Source organism: Trichomycterus rosablanca, chromosome 2, assembly GCF_030014385.1.
Source record: "Trichomycterus rosablanca isolate fTriRos1 chromosome 2, fTriRos1.hap1, whole genome shotgun sequence".
NCBI classification, from domain to species: Eukaryota; Metazoa; Chordata; class Actinopteri; order Siluriformes; family Trichomycteridae; genus Trichomycterus; species Trichomycterus rosablanca.
The window spans coordinates 43,834,681-43,856,845 of NC_085989.1; the positions used below are offsets into that span (position 1 = coordinate 43,834,681).

Here is a 22,165-nt window from a genome sequence, read left to right on the forward strand (position 1 = left end):
TCGACGCTGATTGGACTACGATATTCCGAGGCAAGACAGAACAGTCACAGCTGTGATAGAAAAATTTCTTCCCTTTCGCCCTTTGGTGGTGCGTCGCCCGATTGCCCTAAGGAACGAGCCGCCCCTGGTATACAGTCTAAGCAATTGAGTGTTAAGAGCCTTGCTCAAGGGCCCAAAGCAGCAACCTGGCAGTGGTGGGGCTTAAACCAGCGATCTTCTGATTACTAGTGCATTACTGCATTACTAGTGCATTACCTTAACCACTAAGCTATAATGTCCCTTTTTACATTAATAACATGTTTTTATTTAAAGAATTGTGTCTATATAAATGTATAAAAATAAAAAAAAACAGCATTAGTATTGATGTTAATTATTAATCCTGAATTTCCTGAATCCTGAATCCCATTTTAAAACTATTGCCTCATGACATCCTGAATATCTGTTTATGGACTTAATATGTGGATTACTACTACTTCCAGACAAATTTTTTCACTGTGAAGCCCATGGTCATAAAATATTCTTTATTAACAACACATTAAAGTTAAATAACGCCAAATTCGCACTACACGACTGGATCTCTTGTAATTAGGAGTCTACTACGTTTCGTCATGAAAACAAATGCGAGAAGTGACTAAAGGTTTAAAGATACCATAAAATAAAGTCCAAAAATGCACGTCATCAAGTAGCGAGCGATCAAAGTTTGTGTGCTGATGTGCAGCGTAAAATCAAGGAGAAAAAAAAATGAATCCGAGTGGATTTGGCAACACGACCAGCAGGGATTGTTCTAGTGAGTTGGAGGTTAATAAATATTTTTTGCAGTGCAACGTTGGTGTTTTGTTTTGTAGAGAATGATAAGGTCAGAAATACTGTAAAACTTGTGCGTGTGCTGATGTATTCTTCTGATATTATGCCCCTGTCCCATCTTTTTACAACTCCTCTCCTGCTTTTCCCCCTCACACCGTATTTTGCAATCTCTTTGGCTGTTCGACATAGCACTCATTGCCAGTTGGGCGACTCATATGCAGATATTTGACATGCTAGATATATTTATTCAGTCGCCGAGTTGGATCGAGTTGTTGACCAGTTCACACATAGCGATTGAGAGCCAAGTATTGATCGGGCAAAAATCAGGGCAAAAATTGTGTAGTGTGTAATAGGCATAAGGAACCGTTCATTTGGAAACACATTCAGGTGGAAATGTGTAAACGATTGTGTGAGTTGCCCTATGATCAATGGACATGCTTATTTGATACAGTGCATTAGTCTATATTCTATTGATTAATCATTGAATCTATGATTTGTCTTAAATAAAAAAACAAAAAACAAAAAGGAATGAAGGTAGTTGACAGCATTAACAGAATAAGTTCCTGGAAAACGAGGTTTGACCCCTTACCATCAGTCACTGCCTGTGAAGTCTGCGTGTTGTTTTTTACATTCAGATAGTGGATTGGCTACCATGAACTGCCTCTAGTTGTATCTAAGTGGCCTGTATGTGTGCATGTGTGATGCACTGCGATGCGATGGATTGACGACGTGTCTAGAATTTATTATTTATTTATTATGATTTTAATGTCATGTTCTACACTCTTTGGTTACATCCATAACAGAAACGCAAGTTATGTATTACACAAGATTCATCAGTTCACAAGCTTAATGTCAAACACAGTCATGGACAATTTTGTATCTCCAATTCACCTCACTTGCATGTCTTTGGACTGTGGGAGGAAACCGGAGCTCCCGGAGGAAACCCACACAGACACGGGGAGAACATGCAAATTCCACACAGAAAGGACCCAGAACGCCCCACCTGGGGATCAAACCCAGGATAATTGTGCATTAGCATAACCACACATGGCCCTGTTAGTTAGCCATCATGATAAGCTAATATCGTGAAAGACTGTGTACTAATTTCATACTGTGTACTAGATGCTATGATAGAATAATAACACCACCATGGGTACAGCACTGTTTTGACATAGTAGTTAGTGCAGTTTTAAATGGTTTTGGACCCAGCCAGAATAGTAAAAATATTGCTTTTTTGTAGTGCCCCTGGTGGCATTCATATACAGTAGACCCTTGAGTTATGAACGGTTTACCATACGAACATTTTGGGTTACGAACGATCTGTTTCAACTTAACGTACGAACAAATTTCGGATTACGAACCGAAATTCACGAAACACTTGACGTCACAAACAAGTTGACTCTGAGCATCTCTCTCTCTCTGTATAAATATATATATACCGTGAGCGAACATTCGGACAGCGGGTGGTGTTTTTTCGGTGTTTTCTTTATATTTTGTAAAATATTAAAATGGCCCCAAATAAGGTGCAGAGGAAGCGCAGTGGTGAGAAAATGAACAAATCTATTACATTTGTTGTTGTATAATTACTCCTGCCCGAAGCTGTCACTATGTATTAGACAGAAGGGACAGTGAGTGAGAGAGAAGAAGGAACTCGCTGAGTAAAGTATTCTTTCTTTCGTGCAATTACACCTACAAAATACAACACTATTGAAATAAAGAAGCAAATAATAGAGAAATATGAGAGTTATTGTTATTTCTGGTAAATACATTTTATAAAAAAAAAAGAAGGAAATGTACAGTATTATGGTGTATAGTACAGCACACGTACTGTACTGAAATGTGATGTGTGTTTTTTAATGTACAGTACTACTGTGTATTGTTGTTTATATTATCTATTACAGGAATGTCTATTCTATAATTTAAGATTAAGGGAAAATATACTTGTATTTATAATTAAAAAAAAAAGACCATTTAAGACATTAGAAAGGTTAGGTAAGGGGGTGGTTTGGGAGGTCTGGCACAGATTAATTCTATTTACATTATTTCTTATGGGAAAAATAAGTTTAACTAACAAACATTTTGACTTAAGAACAGCCCTTTATAACCAATTAAATTCGTAAGTCAAGGGTCTACTGTATACGCGTTAATATTTTGTTTATTAATAAATATTAATATATTGAAATATAAGAAATGCATAAATGAATAAACGAATTAATCGACTTTTTAATTGGAGTCGGCACCCACTGTACATCGAAGAGAACCGAGTTGAATAGACGACTCATAGAACCGACTCAAAGAGCCGACTCGTTCTCATATGACATAAATTGTACTTCATAGATGTGACAACCTCGGGGAAAAAATGATGGCTGGTTTTCTATGGTACTTTTTTATTATTACTATTTTACATAAGTTATGCAAATGTCCCTGTAAATATATTACAGTCTAATATTGTCGTTATTGTGTATTTGGTGTTAACTTTCGGTTTCGATACGTCACACGTCCGGTTCGTCTGTAGGGCGGCAGAGAGAAGTGTGTGTGTGGTGTCGAATTGACGCAGAATGGAAATGATCACTTACTAGCACGTTTATATCAACAAACTCCATCAGAATAAAGGTAACTCTATTAGAATACAAGGATATAAAGCTTGATTTGATTGTACAATGTGCATGAATTTAGCTGTGTGGGTGCACTGTGCACTATTAGGAAAACTAAGCAGGTCATTGTGTATCCAGGACTGACTTTGAAAAGCATTTTGCATATTTAAATAAGGTTTTCTATTGTTATGCAGGTGAATAAACAGTTACCTCGACCCACATGGATCCTCTGGATTTTTTAACAGATGAACAGCTGAGTGGCTTTTTTCACTATAAGAAGACAGAGATTTCTTGTATGGAGGAACCACAAACCTTCCTCAACCAGCTCCGGGACCACAATCTGGTACAAGAAGATCTCTACCAGGCAAGAGTTTGAATTGAATGTTACCTGTATTTGATGGGCTTTTATATTTGTAATGAAATACACTATATTGCCACAAGTATTCCCTCGCCTGCCTTCACATGAACTTCATATGAGTTCATCCTGAAAAACTTACCATATAGACGCAAGAGTCAAGAGAGAGTCAAGAGAGGTTTATTGTCATTTCAGCTATATACAAGTACATATTGAAACAAAACAACATTCCTCCAGGTCCAAGGTGCAACATAGAACAAAAGCGCAAGACAGTACAGTACAGTGCAGGTAGACAACATTACAGTAATACAAGAATGCTTAAAATAAGTAAAGGAAGACAAGACTAGAGTCAAGTGTTAGTACATGGTACTGAGTAAATAATGGTGAGGTAGATTATACACAAGCTAGAAGCACTTTGTAGTTCTACAATTACTGACTGTAGTCCATCTGTTTCTCTACATACTTTTTTTTTAGCCTGCTTTCACCCTGTTCCTCAATGGTCAGGACTCCCCACAGGACCACCACAGAGCAGGTATTAGATTATTTAAGTGCTTGTGTCATGGTGGTGGTGTGTTAGTGTGTGTTGCGCTGGTATGAGTGGATCAGACACAGCAGCGCTGCTGGAGTTTTTAAACACTAGAAGATGACCGACTCTCTAGACCTTCATCAGTGGTCACAGGACGCTGCCCACAGGGCGCTGTTGGCTGGATGTTTTTGGTTGGTGGACGATTCTCAGTCCAGCTGTGACAGTGAGGTCTTTAAAAACTCCAGCAGCACTGCTGTGTCTGATCCACTCATACAGCACAACACACACTAACACACCATCACCATTTTAGTGTCACTGCAGTGCTGAGAATGATCCACCACCTAAATAATACCTACTCTGTGGTGGTCCTGTGGGGGGTCCTAACCATTGAAGAACAGGGTGATAGCAGGCTAAAACAGTATGTAGAGAAACAGATGGACTACAGTCAGTAATTGTAGAACTACAAAGTGCTTCTATATGGTAAGTGGAGCTGATAAAATGGACAGTGAGTGTAAAAACAAGGAGGTGGTTTTAAAGTTATGGTTGATCGGTGTATATATTATAAAATACATGTACATGATAACATTTGTGTAGCATGTTGATGCAGCACTTGGTGTAATTGCCACACAGGAACATCATTGCCTCTAGTTATTATTTGTAAAAAGTTTTGCTAATCTACATGTCTTCAGGGGTTTCCTCTGGGCACACTGGTTCCCTCCCGCATTTCAAAAACATGCATAGCATGGAGTGACTACACAAAATTGCTTATAGATGTGAGAGAGTAAATGGGTGAGTTCATGTTGTTCTTTGATAAACTGGCATCCTGTCCACAGTGTATTTCTGCTGTGTTCCCAGTGTTTTTTCGGGTGGTGTTGAACCACCATGATCCTTACCAGGATTCGCGGTGACTGAAAACAGTAAATATATTACAGTCTAATATTTTGATGAAAATAGAATGGCTTTGCATTTAGTTAGATAGGTTGTTAATTAAAGATTTGCATGTAGATTTTCTTGTGTAGCACTTCTATCTTTACCAGGATAAATTTATTTGTAGTCAAGGCTGTCTCTAGATTGGTTCTCTTTCTTTTTGCAGAAGGTGATGAGGATGAAGAGTAAGGAGAGAAGGCAGGAGGGTGTTTATCAAATTCTAGACCAGCTGGAAAAGAAGCGAAAGCATTGCATTAAGGTATTTTGGAGCTGTGTGTTTCAGGATCACATCCTTCAAAAATATCCAGTGCTGCGCCTGCTTCGGAACAGTCTTATGGATGGTCAGTTAAAATATCTCCCATATTTCTTGTAATTTAGGTTTAATTCCTTATTATTATTTTGAAGGACACACTGGCTTTCATTTCAGGCTCCTTTCGGTTCTACGAGCAGCTTCCTGATGCACCGGAGGAACCAAACAAGAATGAGAAAGAATCAGTCCAGAAAGAAGAAAAGACAGGAAAGGAAATGAAAACAGAACTAAAAAGAAAGAAAAGCACTGAGAAGACAAAGGAGGAAGAACCAGGTCCTTCATCTTGCTCCACACCTCAACAGAAGAAAACAGAAAAGAAACCAAAATTTTGTAAGTTTTGTGCAAGGGATCTGCTGTTTGAATTACAGAAGAGTCGATTTTTATTGTTTTTTAACTTTAAAGTGCATTATTTATTTTAAAAGACTGCTTTATCCTTGTCAGTGTTGTGATTGGTCCAGCGTCACCTGGAAACACTTGGTTCAAGGCAAAAATACATCCTGGGCAAAGCACCAATCTCATACCAATCCCATCACACACTTCTAATCTAGTTGTGTCCAATTACCCTGATTGTATCCTCCACTGATTCTACCCTCCACCACTGACTGAAGGCACTTCCCAACTGACAAATGCCCCCTTCAACACATGCTCAGTACAGACTGCATTTTTCACCTGCACGAGTCGAGTTCATATATACTGATCAGCACTGTGCACGGAGAGCCACATCCAGATCAGCATTATTCCTCAGCCCTGTGCATGTGCCATCAACCAGCCAGCTTGCCCATAACCCTATGAACAACAGCCAATCGTTGTTCATGCCACCCAGCCCAGCCCAGCCGGGTGGCAGAGCTGAGTTTTGATACGATGTATTTGAAAACCAGCTTATTTATGTTTCCCATAGCCAATCCTAGTTTATGCCACAATTTCAGTTCCTTTAAGATGATGTACTTTATAAAGCCAAAAAAATGTGGATGCCTGACTATAAACGTATTGTATATTTTGAAAGTTTTGCTGTTTGTTGTCTTGTAATTAACTGGCGTCCAGGATTAGTTTCTGCATTCCATTTAGTGTTTTCCACCACAACCCTGACCAGATAAGCAGTTTGTGACATTTACTTTATTCTTTTTTTCAGCATCCCCATTAAAGAAAGGAGAGAAGCCGGATGTTTGGACTTGGGGACTTTTCAAAACTCAGCTCTTAGTCACATGTGGAAATAAGAAAGGCACACTGTACAAAGATAAACTGGCCAGAGGTAAAGACACATAATGGAAATCTTTATATTGCATGGAATCTAGCTTCTTTTTGGATGTGATGTTCAGTCTTAAGTGTCAGTGGTTTGAATTGTATAGTTTATTAAAAAGAGAGAAACAAGTAATGGTTAAAATGATAGAAGAATTATGACAAAGTTTTCTTTTATTATTTCTCTTAAAAAATACTGTATTTGTGCTTATCTTTTATTTATCTAAATAATGAATGTCCTTTTATTTCTGAGGTAGGTACAAACAATGCAAAACAATGCTGCACAATTCCTTTTTTGTGGTAACATGTGGAGAGATCCCTTCCTGGCCAAAAGCCATTAATATATGGTTTGTTGAGTTGAGTTTAATATGAAGGAACCCCAGTGACCTGCACAGAGTCGTGACCTCAAGCCCATTAAACACAGTTGAGATGAATCGAAATGTCGATTGCCAGCCAGTCTCTCTCTTCCAACACTAGTGCCTAAGCTCACGAATGCTCTCCGACCGAATAACCACAATAAAATCTTATGAAATGCCCTCCCTAAAGAGAGGGTGCTGTTGTAGCTTCTCTATATCATCTCCATGGATTTGGAATGTAATGTCCACAAAGCTCATTGTCAGGTGTCCACATACTTTTGGCTGTATAATTCAAGTACTGTGTCAAGAATTATTATGTACAAATTATTTTGACTTGTTCCATCAGGTGAAAAGTGTATTTTATCTGAGAAATGCTGGTTCACTCCGGGTGATTTTGAGAAGTTTGCAGGAAAGGAGAGCAGCAAGAACTGGAAACTCAGCATCCGCTGTCAAAACACCCCCCTGCTAAAACTTATAGAGGTAACAAGGACTATAATAAAGTTCATTTCAGTTTCATCAACAGCTTTATCCTGTACAGCAGTGTTTTCCAACCTTTTTGAGCCATGGCACAAATTTTACATTAGAAAAATCACAAGGCACACCACCAAGAAGTTATACTGCCCTCTACTGGAAGAGAATGTAATTCTGCCTGTCACTACACACCGCAGTACCAATCAGGTGAAATTGGATACTCTTCCACGGCACACCTGATGATTTCTCACGGCACATTTATTTGCCACGGCACAGTGGTTGGGAAACACTGCTGTACAGGGTCACACAGTGCTGTGAAAAAGTATTTGAAACGGTCTATATTATATTTCTGTGCTGTTCTTATTGGCTGTAATTCAACCATTCTGCTTCCATCAGTAGAGGGAATTCATCAGTCATAATAAATAAGAGCTGTTTATTTGTCGAAATTCAAATCACTTTCAGTATCGCGGAGAGTGCAAGCGACTCACACACACACACACACACATACAGAGAGAGAGAGCTCATTACCTCATTAATGTAAATATTATCATTTTTATTGTTATTATTTTGCACTGTTTTTATTAATATTTTATTATTTTTGCACATGTAACTGTTTTGTATATATTTGTTCTTTTTTATTGTTCTTTTTATTATTTCTGTCTAACTTGCTTTGGCAATACGATTAGTATTATTTGTCATGCCAATGAAGCTTCTTTAGAGTTAGAGTTTGAGAGCCATAACCGAGCTACAGAGAAACCATGCAGACAATGAGCAGTGCTAGTGGTAAAATGACAAATAATTGACAAATAAACTATGAACTTCTTTAATGATGTTAAATCTGATTGGTTCATGACGCGTATGTTTTAAAGCAGAAACAAACACAGGCACATCTCTGCTGCACAAGAGAGGATTTTTCTGAAACTTAATGTAATGCAACCACAGTACGTCTCTTCCCTGTAGTGTTTTTGTGTGTTAGCAGTCCGAGGGATGCAGAGTGTAAGTTTTTAAATACATTTTAGACTGGGGTGACTTAAGATTTTGAATACTTTTAAAGGGTGCCGAGACTGAAAAAAGGTTGAGAAACACTGCACTAACGCACCACCACCATGTCAGTGTCACTGCAGTGCTGAGAATGATCAACCACCTACATAATACCTGCTCTGTAGTGGTCCTGTGGGGGTCCTGACCATTGAAGAACAGGGTGAAAGCAGGTTAAAAAAATATGTAGAGAATTAGATGGACTACAGTCAGTAATTGTAAAACTACAAAGTGCTTCTATATGGTAAGTGGAGCTGATAAAATTGACAGGAGGTGGTTTTAATGTTATGGCTGATCAGTGTAGCTACTAGTTTTAATACCAACCAAGCAAGGGTGGTGCTGGGCTTGAAATGACTCAGAAGATGACTATCAGGCAAAGCACCTACAGAATTAGTATGAACCTCAAACACCAAACAAGTCTTGACAGATCTAGCATTTAAAAGTTTAAGGTAATCTGTGTACATGTCATTTTCCTAATAGTTGCTATTTTATAGTTCCTTTGTTCTCCTTTTTCTCTTATTTGTAAGATAGGGCATTTGAAGGCTCCACGTGCAAAGAGGAGCTGTGTCCGGGAGGTATTAAGACCTTTTTTTATACTTATCAAGTTTGAAATGCTTTTTATTTGTAAAGAAATAACTGATTTTGTTTTCCCTATGGGATTAGAAAGTGCAGTTTACTGACACCTCTCCAGAAAGCTCCAGCTCGTCAGGAAGCTCCAGTCCTCGTCAGTACACACACACACACACACACACACATTTTTACAGTCCACTTGTTATATTTTTACAATATTTAAATGATAGATCGGTCTGTATACAGTATTAAAAATGTATGTATTTGTATTGCTGCTCCACTCTTTGATAGAGTCAACATCCAGTGTGGAGCTGGTGGAATTAAGTGACGATGACCAGGATGAGCAGAGAAAGAAGGAAATCAGGGTACAAGAAGAAGAAGAAGAAGAGGAAGATGAAGAGAGTGAACCAGTGGTTTTGTCCACATTTGAGGCTCCTTCTTTACCAGTCAGTTGTGGTTCTTTTAGTGGGGTCTTGTATAAAAGCAGATTTACAGGTAGGTGATCAGTCAGGAGTAATGTGGTTTAACACGTGGTGCACATGATTTTGCAGTGTTATAAACAATATGAATGTATTATGTGTGTGATATGTTTGAATGTTTGTATTTTTAAATGTTTCTGCAGAAATTCAGTCCACTGTCATTTAGTTGAAAGAGGATGAACAGGGTTAGTTATTGATGCTGGACAAGAAAGCCTGGCCTAAAATAAATGTTCTAATTCATTCCAAAGGTGTTCAATTGAATTCATAATGAGAAGGGGTGTCCACATACATTTGGCTGTATGGTATATGTTAATATACACTGATCAGCCATAACATTAAAACCACCTCCTTGTTTCTACACTCGCTGTCCATTTTATCAGCTCCACTTACTATATATCTGTTTCTCTGCATGCTTTGTTAGCTCCTTTTCATGATGTTCTTCAATGGTCAGGACCCCCACAGGACCCCCACAGAGCAGGTATTATTTGGGTGGTGGATCATTCTCAGCACTGCAGTGACACTGACATGGTGGTGGTGTGTTAGTGTGTGTTGTGCTGGTATGAGTGGATCAGACACAGCAGCACTGCTGGAGTTTTTAAATACCGTGTCCACTCATTGTCCACTGTATTAGACACTCCTACCTAGTTGGTCCACCTTGTAAATGTAAAGTCAGAGACGATCGCTTATCTATTGCTGCTGTTTAATGTGATCATCTTCTAGATCTTCATCAGTGGTCACAGGACGCTGCCCATGGGACGCTGTTGGCTGGGTATTTTAGGTTGGTGGACTATTTTCAGTCCAGCAGTGAGAAGGAGGTGTTTAAAAACTCCATCAGCACTGCTGTGTCTTGTCCACTCATACCAGCACAACACACACTAACACACCACCACCATGTCAGTGTAACTGCAGTGCTGAGAATGAGCCACCACCCATATAACACCTGCTCTCTGGGAGAGACCTGACCATTGAAGAACATTGAAGTCTGGGAGACCCACCTTTCTTTGACCAGGCCAGGAGAAAAGCAATGAAATGAAAACATCTTTTAAATGGAAAGGATATGGAGGTGCCTAATTCCATCTTGGTGATAATTACTTCAATCAATATTTATAGGCGCAGCAACATTCTAGACCATATTCAGAAGTGCGTGTTTGCACCATAGGGTGCACTTAGTCCTATAAAACTGTCTGATATTTGTTAGATGGTGGACAATCTTACAAAAAATCACTTGGCCAATTTGTTACATTGACATTAGTGGAATTTAGCAGACATTTCTATCCAAAGCGAATTACAATTATCACGGAAAACAATTTGAGCAATTGAGGATTAAGGACTCAGGGCCCAACAGTGGCAACTTGGTGATGGTGGGGCTTGAATCAGCAACCTTATGATTACAAGTCCAGTACCTTAACCACTGAGCTACCACTGAGCCACTGAGCGCATTATAATCAGATGGCTGCCAATACCATTATGGTTCATCTACCATACACCATGCTTTTCCAAACATAAAGCTTTGTGCCTTTTACACCAAGTTTGAATATGAAATAACTGCAACATCTGCATAATATAATTTACAAAATAATTGCAGTTTATCATTTTTCAAAACTACTGGTTGTTACATTATTATTTACACTGCACAACAATTTTAAATTAATAGTCGTAGCTGTAGGATGACTAAATGAAATAAGTCCACCATAAACGTGTGTTTGTGTGCTGCAGGGGCACGTAGTAAAAGCATCCGCACAGAGGAGCGCTGGTTCAACCCTGAGGAGTTTGTAAACCAGGAATCCACTTTGACGGATGTCCACTGGAGGAAAGATATACTGTGTCATGGCAAAACTTTACACTTCCTGGTGAAGGTAAAGGGCAAATGTGAATTTCTTAAAGATGTTCTGGTCATTTTAACCACAGCTGTAGGATAACTAGCATGTGTTCAATCTGCAGAAGAAGATCCTGTTTTTTCATTCACTGCTGTGTCCTTGTGATCACTGCCATAACAAGGAGCCTGTAAGTCTTAAACCCATTATACAGATTGTTATTCTATAATAGATTCTTGCTTGAGGACAAATTCTTATACCACATGAACACCACAAAAACATGTTCTTGTGGTATAAGATTTATGTATGTATATATATATATATATAAATATATATATATATATATATACACTGTATATATATAGATATATATATATATATATCGGTCGGCATAACATTATGACCACCTCATTGTTTCTACACTCACTGTCCATTTTATCAGCTCCACTTACCATATAGAAGCACTTTGTAGTTCTACAATTACTGACTGTAGTCCATCTGTTTCTCTACATACTTTTTTAGCCTGCTTTCATGCTGTTCTTCAATGGTCAGGACCCCCACAGGACCACTACAGAGTAGGTATTATTTGGGTGGTGGATGATCTCAGCACTGCAGTGACACTAACATGGTGGTGGTGTGTTAGTGTGTGTTGTGCTGGTATGAGTGGATAAGACACAGCAGCGCTGCTGGAGTTTTTAAACACCTCACTGTCACTGCTGGACTGAGAATAGTCCACCAACCAAAAATATCCAGCCAACAGCGCCCCGTGGGCAGTGTCCTGTGACCACTGATGAAGGTCTAGAAGATGATCAACTCAAACAGCAGCAATAGATGGGCGATCGTCTCTGACTTTACATCTACAAGGTGGACCAACTAGTTAGGATAGCTAGCTAGTGTCTAATAGAGTGGACAGTGAGTGGACACGGTATTTAAAAACTCCATCAGAACTGCTGTGTCTGATCCACTCATACCATCACAGCACACACTAACACACCACCACCATGTCAGTGTCACTGCAGTGCTGAGAATCATCCACCACCTAAATAATACCTGCTCTGTGGTGGTCCTGTGGGGGTCCTGACCATTGAAGAACAGGGTGAAAGCAGGCTAAAATGGTATTTAATGAAATGAATGGACTACAGTCAGTAATTGTAGAACTAAAAAGTGCTTCTATATGGTAAGTGGAGCTGATAAAATTAACAGTGTGTGTAGAAACCAGGAGGTGGTTTTAATGTTATGGCTAATCAGTATACATACAATGTATATAAAACAATGAAACTTTAAAAAAAAAACAATTCTTGTATTTTCTTGATTAGGATAATGATGACATCTGCTTCATTTGTAATTCTGAAGGAGATCTGGTGTGCTGTGACGAGTGTCCTCGTGCTTTTCATGATAACTGCCATTTACCAAACCTGCAAAACGCACCTAGTTTCATGATAAAAGATGTGTAAGCTGGTTAATAAGACGTGAAATGCATTGTTTTTTTTTTAAATGCCCCTTGGACAAAATTTTAAACAACACTTAAATGAAAAAAACCTCAAAGCCATAGAAAACCCATTAAACATCCCTGTTAGTACAAATGGAAATGGTTAATGGAACTCCAATTCATCCCTTGACAAGTGCATCACACAGACTATTGTAATGCACCCTTAGACAAATAATTAGAAAGGTAGGAGTAATTTAAACAAAATTGCCAAACAGAACGAAAGCAGCAGGAACAACATTTACAGAGAACAATATAATATATAAACATATATAAACAAAATCATTTCATCTAAATTTTATCTCACTAAAAATATAATTTGTTTTGTTATCTTAGAGACTAAAATAGATAATTATTTCTATCCATAGACGTCTTGAAAGTTAAATTGCCAACAGCAGCTCCGGTGGGTAGCACTGTCGCCTTACAGCAAGAAGGTCCTGGGTTCGATTCCCAGGCGGTGTGGTCCGGGGTCCTTTCTGTGTGGAGTTTGCATGTTCTCCCCTGTGTCTGTGTGGGTTTCCTCCAGGACAGCACACATGAAACTGTTCAGGTTTTCTTTTAACTGTTCTATTCCAGGGGCGGCACGGTGGCTCGGTGGGTAGCACTGGCGGCACAGCAAGAAGGTCCTGGGTTCGATCCCCGGGTCCTTTCTGTGCGGAGTTTGCATGTTCTCCCTGTGGCTGCGTGGGTTTCCTCCAGGAGCTCCGGTTTCCTCCCACAGTCCAAAAACATGCAGTCAGGTTAACTGGAGACACTGAATTGCCCTATAGGTGAATGGGTGTGGATGTGTGTGTGTCTATCTGCCCTGTGATGGACTAGTGCCCTGTCCAGGGTGTTACTGTGTGCCTTGCTACCATTGAAAAGCTGGGATAGGCTTCAGCTACCCCCCCCCCCCCGCGTCCGTGCCCCTAACTGTACAAGCGGTTCAGACAGTGAGTGAGTGAGCTTTAAAACAAAGTACTAATGCTATTAATTTAAAATGTCTGAATATTTTCCTTGTTAATGTACTTTTATTATATTTTTTTAATGTTTAAAAACATACCTTTGTTCAAGTACAGAGTCAAATATAAGCACTGAAATATTAGATAACCAAAGCAAAAGTGGTTTAATACTGATTTGCCCAACTAGATGTCCCAACTATAAATGAATGTCTATTGCTTATTACACTGTGTGTGTGTGTGTGTGTGTGTGTAGGGATAAATGGACGTGCACCTACTGTGTGTTGAAGGCCTACCAGGGACTGTGGCTTCCCATGACCCAAAAAGAAGTTCTAAACAGGCCTTTATCTGGAAACATCATGGTACACACACACACACACACACACACACACACACACACATATGAGCTGTATAGATATGTATTACACAACAATGCATTAAAAACCAACATGCTTCTTTAAGAAATATAAACTGAACTGTGGCTTTGTAGGGCAGTTGTAGCAAAGCTAAGGTAAGGTACTGGACTAGTAATCAAAAGGTTGTTGGTTCAAGCCCCACCACTGCCAGGTTACCACTGTGGGGCCCTTGAGCAAAGACCTTAACCTTCTATTGCTTAGACCAGTGGTTCTCAAACTTTTTAGACCAAGTACCACCCATTATCAAACCAAAAGTTCCAAGTACCACCTATGTTTCTCATCACAGAACCACATATGGCACACATTAATTAGGTGTGTGTGTATATATTAGTGATGGGAATTATGGCTCCTTGAAGGGAGCCGGATCTTTTGGCTCGGTTCCTTTTAAAGAGCCGTTCAAAAAATGGCTCTTCGTTCTTCGGGAGGCGCTACTAGGTAAACTATAAGACAGCCCCGATATTAATATAAATTTTTGCTACCTTGCCTTAAATGTAGGCCTAATTCAAACAACACTTAAATGAGAAAAAAAGATTTATTTCAAAAGGAAAAAAAGTACAGGGAAGAGACGTACTGTGGTTGCATTTCATTAAGTTTCAGAACAATCCTCTCTTGTGCAGAGATGCGACTGTGTTTGTTTCTGCTTTAAAACATAAGCGCCATGAAATAATCAGATTTAACACAATTAAACAAGTTTATAGTTTATTTCTCAATTATTTGTCATTATACTACTAGCTCTTTCTCTCTCTGTGTGTGTGTATGTGTGTGTGTGTGTGTGTGTGTCTCGCTCGCTCTCCGTGATACTGAAAGTGTTTTCGGATTTGAATATTGATAATAAACAGCTCTTATTATGACTTATGATTAATTCCCTCTACTGATGCGAAGCTGAATGGGTGGATTACAGTCTATAAGAACTGCGCAGAAATAAAAGACTCGGTTCCTTTCGTTCATTTCAAAGATCCGTTCAATAGAATCGGATCATTCGCGAACGACCCATCACTAGTATATATGCAGTTACCACTTACCATTACAGTGAGAGGGGTGCGCCTGTTTAGCGGAGCAGCCTTGTGATGTCGAACGAGATCAGTGAACTTCAAACGCAGATCTGGCTCTGACAAAAGCGAGAGACCTACTGATAACTTTACTGATAACGTTTCGGAAATTTCGAGATGGAAACCGCGAACGTGAAGTATAGACGTACTAAAGTACGGTGTCTGCGTAGCCCCGAATATTTTTAAAAACACATTCGTTTTAATTGTTTGTTTGTTTGTTTATTAGGATTTTAACGTCATGTTTTACACTTTTGGTTACATTCATGACAGGAACAGTATTGACACATTACATGAGGTTGATCAGTTCATAAGGTTATATCGAACACAGTCATGGACAATTTAGCATCTCCAATTCACCTCACTTGCATGTCTTTGGACTGTGGGAGGAAACCGGAGCACCCGGAGTAAACCCACGCAGACACGGGGAGAACATGCAAACTCCACACAGAAAGGACCCGGACCACCCCACCTGGGGATCGAACCCAGGACCTTCTTGCTGTGAGGCGACAGTGCTACCCACTTAGCCACCGTGCCGCCCCATTAGTTTTAATTAAACTGATTTTCTTAAAACAGAATTATAACTTTGAAACAGATTTTATTAGTAATTTACACATTTTGTTTCATATATATTTTTTTATTTATAATTATAAAATTATTTTTTCGGTGCATGTAATTACGAGATTATCTGGCGTACCACCTCGTGCTGCACGTACCACAGTTTGAGAACCACTGGCTTAGACAGTATGGTGTCACAGTACTGTCAGTCACTTTGGATAAACATGTCTGCTAAATGCTGAAAATGTAAATGGTGTAGTAAGGGAATACAGGTGCTAGACTGGTCTGCCTGTAGACTTGCCTCCCATTAAAACTGTGAAGCATATTATTAAAAGCAACATACACAAGAACGTCTGAACTGTTGAGCAGTGTTATATCAATCAAGAATGCCACTTTTACAGCTACAGTAATTGGTGTCAGGTGCCTGATTGGTGCAATGGGCTATAACGCTAACATAACTTGCTGTGTCTAAGAAGGGAGATTAAAAATATAAGAAGTAAGAAAACTGAATAAATAAGAAAATGAATGGCACACAGTTGTGTTTTTTATTGTGTGTGTTTTTTTTTATCAGCGCTGTGAGTATTTGCTGTTGTGTTTGTATAAAGAGGATCAGCTGCGAGTGTTTACTGGAGACCCCACTGCAACAGTAAGAATCTCTTTTATTAAAGGTGTCTTGAGTAGAATTTGCCTCAACTTGTTACAAACTAGAAAAAATATTTTATGTTTTCTTTACCTAATTTTGGTTATTTTGGCCATCATTTTTTTTTATTTTCCTTACACTATTTGTGGCTTTTAGCCACAGTATTGTTCTGCCGTGGTTAAACATCCGGCAAACTGGGATGTGTAACAGGACTGTAAATGTCTTAATGGATGCAACATGATGAGTTAAATAAGTTTTATAATGAGTTATATAAGTTATATTTCTTTATATATTCTGAATATATAAATGGTGAATCGTGTACAGGTGGAGGGGTACAGCAGAGTGATCTCGAAACCCATGTGGCTGGACCGAGTGAAGACCAAGCTGCAGAACAAAGAATATAAAACAGTTGGAGAGTTTGTGAATGACGTCAAACTCATCTTTCAAAACTGCAGCAAATTTAATATGGTGAGACTCAAACACTGTGTGTATTCGTGCCTTTTTCCCTATTTGTCACACTGCACAATAAACTGCACTAAACAAAATGAACATCACCACAGAGCAGGTATTATTTAGGTGGTGGATCATTCTCAGCACTACAGTGACACTGACATGGTGGTGGTGTGTTAGTGTGTGTTGTGCTGGTATGAGTGGATCAGACACAGCAGCGCTGCTGGAGTTTTTAAATATCGTGTCCACTCACTGTCCACTCTATTAGACACCTAGTTGGTCCACCTTGTAGATGTAGTCAGAGACGATCGCCCATCTATTGCTGCTGTATGAGTTGGTCATCTTTTAGACCAGGGGTCACCAACACGGTGCCCACGGGCACCTGGTCGCCCGCAGGGACCACGTGAGTCGCCCGCAGGGCATGTTCCAAAATAGCACCAGTGACTCTAGAGCTCCGTCTAAAAATTTTATTTGTGTTGCTGTTCTTTTTGAATCAATAACACTTGCATTGGTGTAGATTTGAAAATGACAAAACTGAATATAACATTTCAAAAACAATAATGTTTGATGTTTATTTGAGCTCTGATCTCTGGGTGCGGAGTTTTAAAACGTTCGCATAACGCCGAGACAAGCGAGCTACGCATGCGCAGCTACGATACACAGCGAGATATGAGTTTTACCCGAAAAAAAAAAATTAACACAAAAAAAGCGAAAGAAAACTTAATATTTTCACAATGATTGGGAGGAATGTGGAGAGACACTTCAGTAGGCTACGTGTCACTAAAACTTCCCTGTACATCGCAGATTTTTTACAATCGTACATAACTGATAATAAACATGATTTGTTCTACAATGTTGTAAAGGTAGTGATAAGTACAAACAGGACAGTATTTGACTGCGGTAAAGTTAGTTTAATATGCAACATTCGTTTAATAAAGCAATAAGCCACGAGAGGCCGTGCATTACTGTGATTTTAGCACGGGGATGACGTTTTTGGCACGACGCGAAGCGGAGTGCCAAAAACTTCTTTCCCCGTGCTAAAATCTTAACAGTAACGTACGGTCTCGAGTGGCTTATTGCTTTTATAAAACGGCGGTCAACATAAAATACAATAAATACAACAATTTTTAATCATAAATGTATTTATTGTGTATAAACTTACAATAAAGCATTCTTCCGCGACGCAAGGTAGTCCGATTAACAGTGTTGCTAGGCAACATGAGGGCGAAAATAACATTAATTTTTTCTTTTCAGTGGCGTATTAATATGGAATGATGTGAGGTGGTCATAGGTGTGCGTTTATCGGGGATTTTACAACGGCTTCGACCGCGGCTCAGCCAATCAGATTTTAGGACCGGAACTATCCGTTTTATAACATTCGATAATTTCGATCTATATAAATGGTTGAAAAACCACCTAACACTCACTTTATTTATGATTTCTTACACAGATAAAAGTAGGCAACATACTACAAAAACTATTTATGGTAATTTTAAGATTACATGTATTTATTTACAGAAAGGTTGTAATGAAACCGCTGATCAAGCTCCCACTTCGTCTAACGAGTTAGGGACCGTCATCAAACTAACAGAGAAACGTAGGAGACGTTTACTCTGCACTTATTACACACACATAAATCCATTAAAGTCTTGTAATAATTTGATGGATTAATGTCAAACTATTTTTATACAAAGACATTAAATACTACAAACCATATTTTTTTAAAGTTTGCATTTATTTTCCATTAATTTTGAAGTATTAATAAAGTATGAAAAAAATGGTCAGAAATGTATAATGGAGATGAATAAATCTATAAAGATCTCAAGAATTTTTTTTAGCATTTATATATACAATCAACCAATGTTCCTCACCTACTACAAACCTTGTTTTTAAATTAATTTTTTATATTTATTTTATAATAATTTTATTGTGCAAATAAATAAATCTATTAAAATCTTGTATAATTTCATGAATTAATGTCAAACTATTTTATATACAAAATTAATGTCCCTTACCTCCTACAAACCTTGTTTTAAAAAAAATACTTTTATATTGTTGATATTATATTGATGTGTGATCATTTGTAAAAAAAAAAAAAAAAAAGTGTGATTTTGATCAAAATGCTACATATGTGCTCATTCATACAAAACTATCAAAGATATTTACAAAAATATCAAAGATGTGATAGCTCAGCTGTCAGCTGATATCTTTAGATTCATAGAGATAAATAATGTACATGTTGAAATATATGATTCCTACCATGGTAAATCGTTTTTAATAATTATTCTGAGGAATCATTAACATATGATCAGACAGTCTCTTCATATATATGAATATTGATAATAATAATAATAATATCATTAAAGGTGAACCGTGCAACTTTATGTTATTCAGAAAGTTTGTATCAAACAAGTAGCCCTTCGTATTATTCAGTAGCCTTGAAGTAGCTCTCATTCTCGAAAAGGTTGGTGACCCCTGTTCTAGACCTTCATCAGTGGTCACAGAACGCTGCCCATGGGGCGCTGTTGGCTGGATATATTTTTGGTTGGTGGACTATTCTCAGTCTAGCAGTGACATTGAGGTGTTTAAAAACTCCATCAGCATTGCTGTGTCTGATCCACTCATACCAGCACAACACACACTAACACACCACCACCATGTCAGTGTCACTGCAGTGCTGAGAATGATCCACCACCTAAATAATACCTGCTCTGTAGTGGTCCTGTGGGGGTCCTGACCATTGAAGAACAGGGTGAAAGGCGGCTAACAAAGTATGCAGAGAATCATTTGGACTACAGTCAGTAATTGTAGAACTACAAAGTCCTTCTATATGGTAAATGGAGCGAATAACACAAACAGTGTTAGAAACAAGGAGGTGGTTTTAATGTTATGGCTGATCGGTGTGTGTTTAATATTTTAATGTTTAACTGATTTTCTCTTTCTCTCTTTATCTGTCTCTCTTTCTCTCTATGTAGCATAATGAGGAGTTTGGCAGGATGGGATCCAGAATGAGTGAGATCTTTGAGCAGTATTTTCAAAAAGTTTTTAACATCATTTTGACCTCCCTTCTTTAGTAACCCACAGTTCAAAATCAAAAGCCAAAGAATGTTGTTTCATCAATTTTACTCAGTGAAGAAAGAGATCATGTACACATTCACACACTTCACTGAAATGATTTGGTTAAAATCATTCAGTATTAAACTGCATACTAACAGAACTAATCATTGACACATTTTACCTTTATTAATGATAATTTAAGCTAATCAGAATGGTAAAATCTTACATTTTATACCAAGCATGTTTTAATAATCACTTATACAAATGCTGAAATATACATAATATTCACAGTTACATTGGAGCTTGGAGGTTGGAGCATTTAAAACAGTGGTCCATTCCATTGGAAAGGGGGCAATGCAAGTATGATCTTTGATGTTTTAAATTTACTGTTTTAATCCAAAATGATTTAGGTATGATTTGACTTACATAATGCTGAGGAGGAATTTTAGACCATTCAGGAATACCCATCTTCATGTGATGACAGAGCATTTCAGATAAGGTTAAGATCTAGAGTTGGTATTGGGAATTCCAAAACATGTTTCTCCTTTTCAAATCCATACTGGTTTGTTAAGCATTATTGTCTTGTTGCCTCATCCAACTTTTATTAAGCTTCAAGTGATGGATGGTCTCACTGACAATTGTTGCACTTTTAAATGAATTCCTCAGTCAGTTATGCACATTGTTTAGACAGCAAACCATCCCCAATGAAGTGAAGGTTTACTTTTCAGGACTGAGATTTCTGTTTCTATTTTATTTTTATCTTTTTTATTATTATTCAATGTCAGTTGTTAAATTTGCAGGTCTTTTGGATTATTGTGTAAATTGTTTTGTTTCCTTGTCAAAACTTCTTTAAAATTATAAGAAAAATCATTTCAACATATGATAACTGTTAAAAGCTCAGGCCATTATTTTCCAAGCTGGAGTGTGAGCGGTTAATCAATATGTTTCTTATTTGTTCAGTTTTTTCCATTTCATTTTCATGTTTTACCACTGTATTATCCTGGTCAGATTTGTGGTGGGTCTGGATTCTGCAGAACCACTGGGTACAATGCAGTACATGCACTGGATAAGATGCCAGTCCATCAGTGGGCTCTTAGTTCAAATTATTATTTATTAATTAAAGCACAAAGTGTTTGTTTGTGATTATAGTATATATTATTATTGGTTTCACTTACGAATTACCAAAGCTTTTTAAGAAAAACTGTATTTGCAAAATAAAATTGAATTAACATGGACCTGTTCAACAACAAGGCCAACAGATGCCCCCTAGTGGCCCCATTCGCATGTAACCAGCTGTTAAGCAGTTGAATTGTAAAATGAGTGTTTTATAAATTATTGTTATCAAATACGAGGTATTACTTAACATTTCTGTTCCTATATGTATATTTGTAACAGAAAGTTTTAGGTTTTAGGTGTAAACATTGTTTGGCTGCTTTTAATAAAAAAATGTATTATCATTTGTGTTTGTTATGTATCTAAATAATATGTGACTTGGTGAATTTCTGCTAATGGTGATTTGGCTCTTCTTGATCAGATCAGGAATTGGAAATAACTAGTTTGGGAGATAAAAAGGGAAAAAGCAAGATATGACTTGTAGCTGCAGAAACAACCACAAAAACAATTCCAAATCATATTCCTTCCCATCCAGTTTTATCACAAATTAGTGTCCACTAAAATCCTAGGGGAAAATTGTCCGTCTATAAATTTCATTCTAAAGTTGTGCATCACTGTCTGTGCAGTCAAAATGACAAGAAAACTGTGTTTGTTCTTTGCGTCCTTGCCGTCTGTAGTGTAGTGGTTAAGATACTATTGGTTAAGGTACTGGATTAGTAACTACAAGCTCGATTTGTCAGACAGGGTGCTGGTCAAGCAGGACCAATCTATTTGCACTTCAGTGTACCCGATGTGTGGGCAGCCCTATTGTGAATTAAAAGGAGCTGTGGGAGTGGCCTGGTACACCATCTTTGGCATAGTAGCCCACTGGGCTGGACCAGGAGTCCACTGAGGGTTGTTTAGAAGAGAAGTCTGTTTCTTCCATTTTCACACTTTTTCTGTAACACACACTCCCAATAACCAGTTTTCCACAACAATTGC

General features: G+C 38.1%; 1 protein-coding gene across 1 annotated transcript; it reads left to right on the forward strand.

Annotated features, from left to right (window-relative positions):
• The first annotated feature begins 3,329 nt into the window (after positions 1-3,329).
• LOC134301697 (nuclear body protein SP140-like protein) lies at positions 3,330-21,528 on the forward strand. Its single transcript, XM_062986530.1, has 16 exons — positions 3,330-3,417; positions 3,593-3,762; positions 5,373-5,547; positions 5,634-5,846; positions 6,646-6,765; positions 7,455-7,588; positions 9,145-9,192; positions 9,281-9,341; positions 9,479-9,682; positions 11,383-11,522; positions 11,608-11,680; positions 12,798-12,930; positions 14,125-14,266; positions 16,496-16,570; positions 16,889-17,032; positions 19,990-21,528. The coding sequence occupies exons 2-16, from the start codon at positions 3,619-3,621 to the stop codon at positions 20,086-20,088; spliced, it is 1,905 nt and encodes a 634-aa protein (XP_062842600.1). The 5' UTR covers positions 3,330-3,417; positions 3,593-3,618; the 3' UTR covers positions 20,089-21,528.
• Positions 21,529-22,165: the final 637 nt, after the last annotated feature.